General features: G+C 40.5%; 1 protein-coding gene and 1 non-coding gene across 2 annotated transcripts; both read right to left on the bottom strand.

The window, feature by feature from the left end:
• Positions 1-264: 264 nt before the first annotated feature.
• LOC130955422 (small nucleolar RNA R71) lies at positions 265-372 on the bottom strand. The gene has a single exon (XR_009076747.1). It is a non-coding gene; the product is annotated as a small nucleolar RNA R71 (small nucleolar RNA).
• A 9,648-nt stretch (positions 373-10,020) lies between these two features.
• LOC130980570 (uncharacterized) lies at positions 10,021-10,482 on the bottom strand. Its single transcript, XM_057904235.1, has one exon. The coding sequence runs from the start codon at positions 10,480-10,482 to the stop codon at positions 10,021-10,023; it is 462 nt and encodes a 153-aa protein (XP_057760218.1).
• Between the last annotated feature and the right edge of the window lie 3,985 nt (positions 10,483-14,467).

Here is a 14,467-nt window from a genome sequence, read left to right as displayed (position 1 = left end):
GTTTCTCTAATGCAACAGAATTGCAAGTTCCATGGACTTCCAATGGAAGATCCTCATCAGTTCTTAGCTGAATTCTTGCAAATCTGTGACACAGTCAAGACTAATGGGGTTGACCCTGAAGTCTATAGACTGATGCTATTCCCTTTTGCTGTAAGAGACAGAGCTAGAATATGGTTGGACTCTCAACCTAAAGAAAGCCTGGACTCATGGGAAAAGCTAGTCAATGCCTTCTTGGCAAAATTCTTTCCACCACAAAGATGGAGTAAGCTTAGAGTGGAAGTCCAAACCTTTAGACAAAAGGATGGAGAATCCCTCTATGAAGCTTGGGAAAGATACAAACAATTAATCAGAAAATGTCCTTCTGACATGCTTTCTGAATGGAGCATCATAGGTATTTTCTATGATGGTCTCTCTGAACTATCTAAGATGTCCTTGGATAGCTCTGCAGGAGGATCTCTTCATCTGAAGAAGACGCCTACTGAAGCTCAAGAACTGATTGAAATGGTTGCAAATAACCAATTCATGTACACTTCTGAAAGAAATCCTGTGAACAATGGGACTAGTCAGAAGAAAGGAGTTCTTGATATTGACACTCTGAATGCCATTTTGGCCCAGAATAAAATATTGACTCAACAAGTCAATTTGATTTCTCAAAGTCTGTCTGGAATGCAGAATGCACCAAGCAGTACTAAGGAGGCTTCATCTGAGGAAGAAGCCTATGATCCTGAGAACCCTTCAATGGAAGAGGTAAATTACCTGGGAGAACCCTATGGTAACACCTACAATTCTTCATGGAGAAATCACCCAAATTTCTCATGGAAGAATCAAGAGAGACCTCAACAAGGTTTCAATAATAATAATGGTGGAAGAAACAGGCATAGCAATAGCAAGCCTTTTCCATCATCTTCTCAGCAACAGACAGAGAGTTCTAAGCAGAATACTTCTGACTTAGCAACAATGGTCTCTGATCTAATAAAGACCACTCAAAGTTTCATGAATGAAACAAGGTCCTCCATTAGGAATTTGGAAGGACAAGTGGGTCAGCTGAGCAAGAAAATTACTGAACTCCCTCCTAGTACTCTCCCAAGTAATACAGAAGAAAATCCAAAAGGAGAGTGCAAAGCCATTAACATGGCCGAATTCTGGGAGGAAAGAGAGGAGGAGGACGCCACTGAGGAAGACCTCAGTGGGCGTGCACTAACCTCCAATGAGTTCCCCAATGAGGAACAATGGGAATCTGAGGCTCAAATTGAGACCATAGAGATCCCATTGGACCTACTTCTGCCATTCATGAGCTCTGATGAGTATTCTTCCTCTGAAGAGGATGAGTATGTCACTGAAGAGCAAGTTGCTAAATACCTTGGAGCAATCATGAAGCTAAATGACAAGTTATTTGGAAATGAGACTTGGGAAGATGAACCCCCCTTGCTCACCAAAGAACTGGATGACCTGTCTAGGCAGAAACTGCCTCAAAAGAGGCAGGATCCTGGGAAGTTTTCTATACCTTGTACCATAGGCACCATGACCTTCAAGAAGGCCTTGTGTGACTTAGGGTCAAGTGTAAACCTCATGCCCCTCTCTGTAATGGAGAAATTAGGGATCTTTGAGGTGCAAGCTGCAAAAATCTCACTAGAAATGGCAGACAACTCAAGAAAACAAGCCCATGGACTTGTAGAGGATGTTCTGGTTAAGGTTGAAAACCATTACATTCCTACTGATTTCATAGTCCTAGAGACTGGGAAGTGCATGGATGAATCCATCATCCTTGGCAGACCATTCCTAGCCACAGCAAAGGCTGTGATTGATGTTGATAGAGGAGAGTTGATCATTCAAGTGAATGAAGAATCCATGGTGTTTAAGGCCCAAGGATATCCCTCTATCATCATGGAGAAGAAGCATGAAGAGCTTCTCTCAAAACAGAGCCAAGCAGAGCCCCCACAGTCAAACTCTAAGTTTGGTGTTGGGAGGCCACAACCAAAATCTAAGTTTGGTGTTGAAACCCCACATTCAAACTCTAAGTTTGGTGTTGGGAGGTTTCAACAAGGTTCTGAGTGTTTCTGAGGCTCCATGGGAGTCCTCTGTCAAGCTAATGACACTAAAGAAGCGCTTGTTGGGAGGCAACCCAATGTTTTATAATTAATTATTTTCTTTTGTTATTTTATCTTTTTTGTAGGATGATGATCATAAGAAGTCACAAAAACAATGAAAAAAGCAAAAACAGAATGAAAAACAGGAAGAAAAACAGCACACCCTGGAGGAAGATGCTGCTGGCGTTCAAACGCCAGTCAGCCTAGCAGTTGGGCGTTTAACGCCCAGTCTGGCACCTTTCTGGGCGTTTAACGCCAGAAAAGGGCACCAGACTGGCGTTAAACGCCAGTAAAGGGCAACAACCTGGCGTTAAACGCCAGGAATGGGCACCAGCCCGGCGTTTAACGCCAGAAATGGGTCAAAACGTGGATTTTGATGCCATTTGGTGCAGGGATGACTTTTCCTTGACACTACAGGATCTGTGGACCCCACAGGACCCTACCATCACTCTCTCTCTTCTTCCCCCATTCACCAATCACCTCAACACCTCTTCCCCAAAAACCCCTCACCTATCAAATCCCATCTTTCTCTTCACCACTCACATCCATCCTTCATAAAACCCCACCAACCTCACCCTTCAAATTCAAACCACTTTCCCTCCCAAACCCACCCTCAAATGGCCGAACCTTTACCCCCCTCTCTCCTATAAATACCCTTCTTCAACCCTTCATTTTCACACAACCTAAAGACCACTTCTTCCCCCTTTGGCCGAACACACTACCCTCCCCCTCTTCCTCATTTCTTCTTCTTCTACTCCTTTCTTTCTTCTTTTGCTCGAGGACGAGCAAACATTTTAAGTTTGGTGTGGTAAAAGCGTTGCTTTTTCGTTTTTCCATAACCATTATGGCACCAAAGGCCGGAGAAACCTCTAAAAAGAGGAAAGGGAAAGCAAAAGCTTCCACCTCCGAGTCATGGGAGATGGATAGATTCCTCTCAAAGGTGCATCAAGACCACTTCTATGAAGTTGTGGCCTTGAAGAAGGTGATCCCCGAAGTCCCCTTTTTACTCAAAAAGGGTGAATATCCGGAGATCCGCCATGAGATCCAAAGAAGAGGTTGGGAAGTTCTCACCAACCCCATTCAACAAGCTGGAATCTTGATGGTTCAAGAGTTCTATGCCAATGCATGGATCACAAAGAACCATGACCAAAGTGTGAACCCGAATCCAAAGAATTATCTTACTATGGTTCGGGGGAAATACTTGGATTTTAGTCCGGAGAGTGTGAGGGTGGCGTTCAACTTGCCTATGATGCAAGGAGATGAGCATCCTTACACTAGAAGGGTCAACTTTGATCAAAGGTTGGACCAAGTCCTCACAGTCATATGTGAAGAGGGCGCACAATGGAAGCAAGATTCAAGAGGAAAGCCGGTCCAATTGAGAAGGCATGACCTCAAGCCCGTGGCTAGAGGATGGTTAGAGTTCATACAACGCTCAATCATTCCCACTAGCAACCGGTCCGAAGTTACCATAGACCGGGCCATCATGATCCATAGTATCATGATTGGAGAGGAAATAGAGGTTCATGAGGTTATAACTCAAGAACTCTATAAAGTGGCAGACAAGACCTCCACTGTGGCAAGTGATGAGGACAAGCCCATCACCAAGAAAAGGATGGAGTATACAAGGGACCCTACTCATCATGAGATCCCTGAGATTCCTCAAGGAATGAGTTTTCCTCCACAAAACTATTGGGAGCAACTGAATACCTCCCTAGGAGAGTTGAGTTCCAACATGGGACAACTAAGGGTGGAGCACCAAGAACACTCCATCATCCTTCATGAGATTAGAGAAGATCAAAGAATCATGAGGGAGGAGCAACAAAGGCAAGGAAGAGACATTGAGGAGCTCAAGCACTCCATAGGACCTTCAAAAGCAAGGAAGAGCCGCCATCACTAAGGTGGACCCGTTCCTTAATTTCCTTGTTCTCTATCCTTCTGTTTTTCGAATTTTTATGCTTTATGTTACCCATGTTTGTGTCTTGTGATCATTAGTGTCTTAGTGTCTATGCCTTAAAGTTATGAATGTCCTATGAATCCATCACCTTTCTTCAATAAAAACGTGCTTAATTGAAAAGGAAAGAATTGCATGAATTTTGAATTTTATAATAGTTTAATTATTTTGATGTGGTGGCAATATTTTTGTTCTCTGAATGTATGTGTAAACAGTGCATATGTATCTTGAATTTGTGGTTCATGAATGTTGGCTCTTGAAAGAATGATGAAAAAGGAGACATGTTACTGAGGATCTGAAAAATCAATAAAATGATTCTTGAAGCAAGAAAAAGCTATTCAAAAAAAAAAAAAAAAAAAGAAGAAAAAACCGAAAAAAAAAAAATCGAAAAAAAAAGAAAGAAAAAAAAAGAAAAGAAATAAAGTTGTGATCCAAGGCAAATAAGAGTGTGCTTAAGAACCCTGGACACCTCTAATTGGGGACTTTAGCAAAGCTGAGTCACAATCTGAAAAGGTTCACCCAATTATGTGTCTGTGGCATGTATGTATCCGGTGGTAATACTGGAAGACAGAGTGCCTTGGGCCACAGCCAAGACTCAATAAATAGCTATGTTCAAGAATCATCATACTTTACTAGGAGAATCATTAACACTATCTGGACTCTGAGTTCCTAAAGAAGCCAACCATTCTGAATTTCAAGGGATAGATTGAGATGCCAAAACTGTTCAGAGACAGAAGGTTAAAAGCCCCGCTCATCTAATTAATACTGATCTTCACAGATGTTTTTGGAATTCATTGCATATTCTCTTCTTTTGATCTTATTTGATTTTCAGTTGCTTGAGGACAAGCAACAATTTAAGTTTGGTGTTGTGATGAGCGGATAATTTGTATACTTTTTGGCATTGTTTTTAGTATGTTTTTGATATCTTTTAGTTAGATTTTAGTCCATTTTTATTAGTTTTTATTTAAAATTCACTTTTCTGGACTTTACTATGAGTTTGTGTGTTTTTCTGTGATTTCAGGTATTTTCTGGCTGAAATTGAGGGACCTGAGCAAAAATCTGATTCAGAGACCAAAAAGGACTGCAGATGCTGTTGGATTCTGACCTCCCTGCACTCGAAGTGGATTTTATGGAGCTACAGAAGCCCAATTGGCGCGCTCTCAACGGCTTTGGAAAGTAGACATCCAGGGCTTTCCAGCAATATATAATAGTCCATACTTTGTCCAAGATTTGATGGCCCAAACCCGCGAAGCAATCCGGCCTCAGGAATTCCAGCGTTAAACGCCGGAACAGGAATAAAAGTTGGAGTTAAACGCCCAAACTGGCATGGGAGCTGGCGTTTAACTCCAGAAAAGGTCTCTACACGAATTTCCTTGATTGCTCAGCCCAAGCACACACCAAGTGGGCCCGGAAGTGGATTTTTATGTCATTTACTCATTTCTGTACACCTTAGGTTACTAGTTTACTATTAATAGGACCTTTTACTATTGTATTAGTAGACTTTGGTAGCTATCTTCACTTTTATGCTATCTTAGATCTTTGGGAGGCTGGCCATTCGGCCATGCCTGGACCTTATGCTTATGTATTTTCAACGGTGGAGTTTCTACACACCATAGATTAAGGGTGTGAAGCTCTGCTGTACCTCGAGTATTAATGCAATTACTATTGTTCTTCTATTCAACTCCGCTTGTTCTTTATCTAAGATATCACTCGTTCTTCAACCTATGAACAAGGTGACTGACAACCATTCTTGTTCTACAAGCATTCGAGGCTTTAGTGAATATCTCTTGGATTCTTCGGAATCTTCGTGGTATAGGCAGGACCTGATGGCGGCATTCAAGAGAATCCGGAAGGTCTAAACCTTGTCTGTGGTATTCTGAGTAGGATTCAATGATTGAATGACTGTGACGTGCTTCAAACTCCTAGCAGGCGGGGCGTCTGGTGACAGATGCAAAAGTATCGATGGATATTATTCCGGCCTGACCGAGAACCGACAGCTGAATTCTGCTATGCCGTGACAGGACATATGCAATCGCTTTCACTGCGAGGATGGGAGGTAGCTGCTGACAACAGTGAGACCCTACACGAGCTTGCCATGGAAAGGAGTAAGAAAGGATTGGATGAAGGCTGTAGGAAAGCAGAGAGACGGAAGGGAAGGCATCTTCATACACTTGTCTGAAGCTCTTACACCAATGATATACATAAGTATCACTATCTTTATCTTTTATGTTATTTTCGTTCATCATCATCATATACATTTGAGTTTGCCTGACTAAGATTTACAAGATGACCATAGCTTGCTTCATTACTAACAATCTCCGTGGGATCGACCCTTACTCACGTAAGGTTTTATTACTTGGACGACCCAGTGCACTTGCTGGTTAGTTGTGCGAAGTTGTGTAATGCCATGGTATTGAGCGCACCAAGTTTTTGGAGCCATTACCAGGGATTATGAGAGTTGTGAAAAAGTATAGTTCACAATTTCGCCGACCACCTAGCCGTGACTCTAAGTGTTTTATTTTCAAGTATTACCACCTGATACATAAACACCACAAGCACTTAACTAGGGGAACCCTTTGGATTCGAATTTAGCTTTGCTTAAATTCTAAGACAGTGGTGGTCAGAGCCTTAAGCGTACTCTTTATAGCATTGGGTCACGACTTTAAATGTTCAGTCTTAAGATTTTCTTGACACTTTCACACCACAAGTATATAGTTAGGGATAGCAACTCTTTTGAGCTTTTTAGGCCAATTTTGACCCTCCTGATCATTGTTGCTCAAAGCCTTGGACCTTTTTCTTTTGTTCTGTCTTTTTTTCTTTTTGCTGTTTCTTTTGCTTCAAGAATCACTCTTGTTGATTTTCAGAGAATTAATAATACTTCTCTAAATTCCTGTTCCTCAAGAGTCAATATGCTCAACTTCAACATTAATTATGCATAGTTAATTCATTCATTCAGAAAATAGAGATAAGGCCAACACTTTAAGGTAAATAGAACAACTTATAATATAACTCAAGACCTTTTGTTTGCTACTTCTTTTTTAAAAAAAAAATTCTTTTTAAAGTTAGTGGACAATACATAAGACATCTTCTAACCATAAAGATTTCAAAAATAAACTATTAAAGCAAGAAAATTCTAAGAGTGATAATATAAAAGCTAGAATAGAAAATAGGAAATAAGATAAAAGAAGGGATAATGAAACTTAACCACCTCAGTTATAGTGGCTACTAATATTCCATGAAGATGATTTACCTTCCTTTGGTGCCATTGATGATAATATAGACCTAGAGCTTGCTTTGCAACACTGATGACATGTCATCATGTTATGTTTTTCTATGCTTTTTCATACAAGAAATTGATAATTAGTGCTTAAATATTGCATTTTTTTGTGCTTAAATGGTATATTTCCTTGATCTTTTGATTTTATAAACTTTGTAGGAAATAAGAAGAAAAAGAAGCAAAAAAGCACAAAATAAACTAAAAAGGAGAAAAAAAGAGTTTTAGGACACACTTTAAAATTTGAGCACGCTTTAAACCTTAGGCCACGCTTTTAAAAGCGTGGCCCATGACCATGAATGCCACGGCCAAATTAAAGCATGCATGCATGCCATCATGAACCATGCATTATAAATTGGCATTATTAATGAGCTTTACGGCATTAATAATTAAAGCATGCATGTAATATTAAGTAATGCCATCATTGGCTTATGTATTCATGAAATGGCAAATAATGCACTACTAAGTAATATAATGCATGCATTATTAATGCCAATCAAGCTTACGTTAATGCATTACATTGCTAAGTAATAAAATGAAAGCATTGCATTATTTTATAATTGCCGAAGAAAGCATGCATTAACCCATTCATCAAAGAAGCAAAGGAGCGCTCCGTTGTATCACTTGACTGAGCGCTACCAAGGCATTAATAAAAGCAAAGGACAAAGCCAATGACCAAGGGAAAATGAACGGAAGGCAAGGAAGAGCGTTCAATCAGTGAGCGCTAAGTTAACTTAGTTAACTTTAATACTTTATCGTGCTCTCACCAAAATAAAAACAAGAAGCTACACTAAGTAACGAGGCCACCAAGGTTCGAAACCAAGCACATAAGGGAACTGATCAGCGGATAATTTATACGCTTTTTGGCATTGTTTTTAGATAATTTTTAGTAGGATCTAGCTACTTTTTAGTATATTTTTATTAGTTTTTAAGCAAAATTCACATTTCTGAACTTTACTATGAGTTTTTGTGTTTTTCTGTGATTTCAGGTATTTTCTGGCTAAAATTGAGGGACCTGAGCAAAAATCTGATTCAGATGCTGAAAAAGGGCTGCTGATGTTGTTGGATTCTGACCTCCGTGTATTCGAAATGGATTTTTTGGAGCTACAGAAACCCAAATGGTGCGCTCTCAATTGCGTTGAAAAGTAGACATCCTGGGCTTTCCAGCAATATTTAATAGTCCATACAATGCTCAAGTTTTGACGACGCAAACTGGCGTTCAAACGCCAACTCCTTGCCCTATTATGGCGTTAAACGCCAGAAACAAGATAAAAGCTGGAGTTAAACGCCCAAACTGGCATAAAAGCTGGCGTTTAACTCCAAGAAAAGTCTCTACACATGAAAGCTTCAATGCTCAGCCCAAGCACACACCAAGTGGGACCGGAAGTGGATTTATGCATCATTTACTTATTTCTGTAATCCTAGTAACTAGTTTAGTATAAATAGGACTTTTTACTATTGTACTCATATCTTTGGACGTTTAGTCCTTAGACCTTGGTCTTGGTTATTCTGGTTCTCCCTCTGGGGGCCGAAACCAATGAACACCATTATCACTTATGTATTTTCAACTGTGGAGTTTCTACACACCATAGATTAAGGTGTGGAGCTCTGCTGTTCCTCGAGTATTAATGCAATTACTACTGATTTCTATTCAATTCATGCTTATTCTTATTCTAAGATATCCATTCGCACTTTAACCTGATGAATGTGATGATCCGTGACACTCATCACCATTCTCACTTATGAACGCGTGCCTGGCAAACACTTCCGTTCTACCTGCAAAAGCTAGAGTGTGTATCTCTTGGATTCCTGGTCCACAACGCATGGTTGCCTCGCCTGACAACTGAGCCTTCCATTTCATGAGATCAGAGTCTTCGTGGCATAAGCTAGAATTATTGGCGGCCATTCTAGAGATCCAGAAAGTCTAAACCTTGTCTGTGGTATTCCGAGTAGGATCTGGGAAGGGATGACTGTGACGAGCTTCATACTCGCGATTGTGGCGCGTAGTGATAGACGCAAAAGGATCATTGGATCTTATTCCGACACGATCGAGAATCGACAGCTGATTAGCCGTGCGGTAGCTGTGCCTGGTATTTTTCATTCGAGACGAGAAATTCGACAGTTGATTAGCCGTACAGAAACCATAGAGGACCATTTTCACTGAGAGGACGGGAGGTAGCCATTGACAATGGTGATCCCCAACATACAGGTTGCCATGGAAAGGAGTATGAATGATTGAATGAAGACAGTAGGAAAGCAGAGATTCAGAAAGAATGACGCAACTCCATATGCTTATCTGAAATTTCCACCAATGAATTACATAAGTATCTCTATCTTTATTTTATGTTTATTTATCTTTTAATTATCAAAACTCTATAACCATTTGAATCCGCCTGACTGAGATTTACAAGATGACCATAGCTTACTTCAAGCCGACAATCCCCGTAAGATCGACCCTTACTTATGTAAGGTATTACTTGGACAACCCAGTGCACTTGCTGGTCAGCTGTGCGAAGTTGTGAAGAGACGTGTGAATCATAGTATTGCGTACCAAGTTTTTGGAGCCATACCTAGTGATAACAATTTTGCCTACTAGGAACCAAGAGAAGCGCTACAAGGCTTGGTACAACACATAGTTGTGAACACCCAACACCAAACTTAGAGTTGATGTCAGGGGGCTCAATATGGCTCTGCACAAAGAGAAAAGGTTAAAACACTATGTGTTGTACAGTAGTACCTCCTTTAGAAGAGAGAAAGTGAGGGTTGGGGATCTTAAATAATATGTGGTCTTTCCATAATCTCAGAACCAACTCTCCTCTCTTAACATCTATCAATGCATTTCCAGTAGCTAGGAAGGGCCTTCCTAGAATGATGGAGTCATTCTTGTCCTCTCTAGTGTCAAGTATCATGAAGTCCACAGGGAGGTAAAGGTCTTCAACCTTTACAAGCACGTTCTCCACTAGTCCATATGTCCATTTCAGGGACTTATTTGCCATCTCTAATGGGATCTTGGAAGGATGCACCTCTTGGATTCCCAGCTTCCTCATCACAAAAAGAGGTATAAGGTTGATGTTCGAGCCAAGGTTGCACAGTGCCTTCTCAAATGTGATAGTCCCTATAGTACAGGGATTCAGGAAGCTTCCGGGATCTGGCATCTTCTGAGGCAGCATCCTTTGCACTAAGGCGCTGCATTCCTTGGTCAGTGGTGGACGAAATTGTGATCAACAATAATGGCTCTTTGGCATGTGCCTAAAAACTAAGCACTTTCTTTCCACAACTCCGTTCAACTTAACCAGCAAGTGTACTAGGTCATCCAAGTAATACCTTACGTGAGTAAGGGTCGATCCCACAGAGATTGTTGGTATGAAGCAAGCTATGGTCACCTTGTAAATCTCAGTTAGGCAGATTAAATTGATTTATGGATTTTCAAATAATTAATAATAAATAGAAAATAAAAAAGGATAGAAATACTTATGTAAATCAATAGTGGGAATTTCAGATAGGCGTGTGGAGATGCTAGAATCCTTTCGAATCTCTACTTTCTTATTGCTTTCATCCAATCCTTCTTACTCCTTTCCATGGCAAGCTGTATGTAGGGCATCACCATCATCAATGGCTACTTTTAATCCTCTCGGAAAAATTGTCCTATGCGCTGTCACTGCACGGCTAATCGTCTGGAGGCATCACCCTTGTTGATGGCTACATCCCATCCTCTCAGTGAAAATGGTCCAAATGCTCTGTCACAGCACGGCTAATCATCTGTCGGTTCTCAATCAGGTTGGAGTAGAATCCATTGATTCTTTTGCGTTTGTCATCACGCCCAGCCTTCAGGAGTTTGAAGCTCGTCACAGTCATTCAATACCGGAATCCTACTGGGAATACCACAGACAAGGTTAGACTTTCCGGATCCCCATGAATGCCACCATCTATCTAGCTTATACCACGAAGATTTTGTTGGGGAATCTAAGAAATATGCGCCCGGCCTAAGGTAGAACAGAAGTGGTTGTCAGTCACGCGCGTTCATAGGTGAGAATGATGATGAGTGTCACGGATCATCACATTCATCAAAGTGTTGTGCAACGTATATCTTGGAATAAGAATAAAAGAGAATTGAATAGAAAGTAATAGTAATTATATTGAAACTTGAGGTACAACAGAGCTCCACACCCTTAATCTATGGTGTGCAGAAACTCCACCATTGAAAATACATAAGTGAAAGGTTCAGGCATGGCCGAATGGCCAGCCCCCTAAAACGTGCTCAATGGCCTCCTAAGATGAGGAATAAAACAAAACTGAGACCAAAGATGAAACGTGGTCAAAAAGACGACTAATACATTAGTAAAAAGTCTTATTTATACTAAACTAGCTACTAGGGTTTACATGAGTAAGTAATTGATGCATAAATCCACTTCCGGGGCCCACTTGGTGTATGCTTGGGCTGAGCTTGATCTATCCACGAGCTGAGGCTTTTCTTGGAGTTGAACTCCAAGTTATAACGTGTTTTGGGCGTTCAACTCCGGATCATGACGTGTTTCTGGCGTTTAACTCCAGACAGCAGCATGTACTTGGCGTTCAACGCCAATTTACGTCGTCAATTTCCGAATAAAGTATGGACTATTATATATTTATGGAAAGCTCTGGATGTCTACTTTCCAACGCCGTTGAGAGCGCGCCATTTGGAGTTCTGTAGCTCAATAAAATCCATTTTGAGTGCAGGGAGGTCAGATTCCAACAGCATCAGCAGTCCTTTTGTCAGCCTTTTTCAGAGTTTTGCTCAGGTCCCTCAATTTCAGCCAGAAATTACCTGAAATCACAGAAAAACACACAAACTCATAGTAAAGTCCAGAAATGTGAATTTAACATAAAAACTAATGAAAACATCCCTAAAAGTAGCTTGAACTTACTAAAAACTACCTAAAAATAATGCCAAAAAGCGTATAAATTATCCGCTCATCACAACACCAAACTTAAATTGTTGCTTGTCCCCAAGCAACTGAAAATCAAATAGGATAAAAAGAAGAGAATATACTATAAATTCCAGAATATCAATGAATATTAATTCTAATTAGATGAGCGGGACTTGTAGCTTTTTGCTTCTGAACAGTTTTGGCATCCCACTTTTTCCTTTGAAGTTTAGAATGATTGGCTTCTCTAGGAACTTAGAATTTTGGATAGTGTTATTGACTTTCCTAATTAAGCATGTTGATTCTTGAACACAGCTACTTATGAGTCTTGGCCGTGGCTCTAAGCACTTTGTTTTCCAGTATTACCACCGGATACATAAATGCCACAGACACATGACTGGGTGAACCTTTTCAGATTGTGACTCAGCTTTGCTAAAGTCCCCAGTTAGAGGTGTCCAGAGCTCTTGAGCACACTCTTTTTGCTTTGGATCACGACTTTAACCACTCAGTCTCAAGCTTTTCACTTGGACCTTCATGACACAAGCACATGGTTAGGGACAGCTTGGTTTAGCCGCTTAGGCCTGGATTTTATTTCCTTGGGCCCTCCTATCCATTGATGCTCAAAGCCTTGGATCCTTTTTACCCTTTCCTTTTGGTTTTAAGGGCTATTGGCTTTTTCTGCTTGCTTTTTTCTTTTTCTTTCTATATATTTTTTTTGCCATTTTTTTTTGCAAGCTTTCTTTTTCACTGCTTTTTCTTGCTTCAAGAATCAATTTCATGATTTTTTAGATCATCAATAACATTTCTCTTTGTTCATCATTCTTTCAAAAGCCAACAATTTTAACATTCATAAACAACAAGATCAAAAATATGCACTGTTCAATCATTCATTCAGAAAACAAAAAGTATTGTCACCACATCAATATAATTAAACTAAATTCAAGGATAAATTCGAAATTCATGTACTTCTTGTTCTTTTGAATTAAAACATATTTCATTTAAGAGAGGTGAAGGATTAATGGATTTTATTCATTGCTTTAAGACATAGTTACTACATACTAATGATCATGAAGTAGAGACACAAAACATAGATAAACATACATAGAAATCGAAAAACAGAAAGAAATAAGAACAAGGAATGAATCCACCTTAGTGGCGTCTTCTTCTTCTTGAAGGACCAACAATGTCCTTAAGCTCTTCTATGTCCCTTCCTTGCCTTTGTTGCTCCTCCCTCATTGCTCTTTGATCTTCTCTTATTTCTTGGAGAATGATGGAGTGCTCATGATGTTCCACCCTTAATTGTTCCACATTGTGGCTTAAATCTTCTAAGGAAGTATTGAGTTGTTCCCAATAGTTGTTGGGAGGAAAGTGCATCCCTTGAGGCATCTCAGGGATTTCTTGATGATGAGCTTCCTCATGCATCTCTTGAGAACCGTGAAGGGTCTCTCTTGCTTGCTCCATCCTCTTCTTGGTGATGGGCTTATCCTCTTCAATGGAGATGTCTCCTTCTATGATAACTCCAGCTGAGTAACATAGATGGCAAATAAGGTGAGAAAAAGCTAGCCTTGCCATGGTGGAGGGCTTGTCGGCTATTTTGTAGATTTCATTGGAGATGACTTCATGAACTTCTACTTCCTCTCCAATCATGATGCTATGAATCATGATGGCCCGATCCACAGTAACTTCAGATCGGTTGCTAGTGGGAATGATGGAGCGTTGAATGAACTCCAACCATCCTCTATCTACAGGCTTGAGGTCCAATCTTCTTAGTTGGACTGACTTGCCTTTGGAGTCTCTCTTCCATTGAGCTCCTTCCACACATATGTCCATAAGGACTTGGTCCAACCTTTGATTAAAGTTGACTCTTCTAGTGTAGGGGCGTTCATCTCCTTGCATCATGGGCAAGTGGAATGCCAACCTCACATTTTCCGGATTAAAATCTAAGTATTTCCCCCGAACCATTGTGAGATAATTCTTTGGATTCGGGTTCATACTTTGATCATGGTTCCTAGTGATCCATGCATTGGCATAGAACTCTTGAACCATTAAGATTCTGACTTGTTGCATGGGGTTGGTTAGGACTTCCCAACCTCTTCTTCGGATTTCATGTCGGATCTCTGGATACTCATTTTTCTTGAGCTTGAAAGGGACCTCAGGGATCACCTTCTTCTTTGCCACAACATCATAGAAGTGGTCTTGATGGCTCTTGGAGATGAATCTTTCCATCTCCCATGACTCGGAGGTGGAAGCT

This window comes from Arachis stenosperma, chromosome 1, assembly GCF_014773155.1.
Source record: "Arachis stenosperma cultivar V10309 chromosome 1, arast.V10309.gnm1.PFL2, whole genome shotgun sequence".
NCBI lineage: Eukaryota > Viridiplantae > Streptophyta > Magnoliopsida > Fabales > Fabaceae > Arachis > Arachis stenosperma.
Note: the sequence above shows the minus strand (reverse complement) of the source record. Positions and strands in the feature narration are given on the sequence as shown.

Coding starts and splice junctions, on each gene's coding strand:
- LOC130980570 (XM_057904235.1), bottom strand. CDS start 10,482: ATGCTGCCTCAGAAGATGCCAGATCCCGGAAGCTTCCTGAATCCCTGT.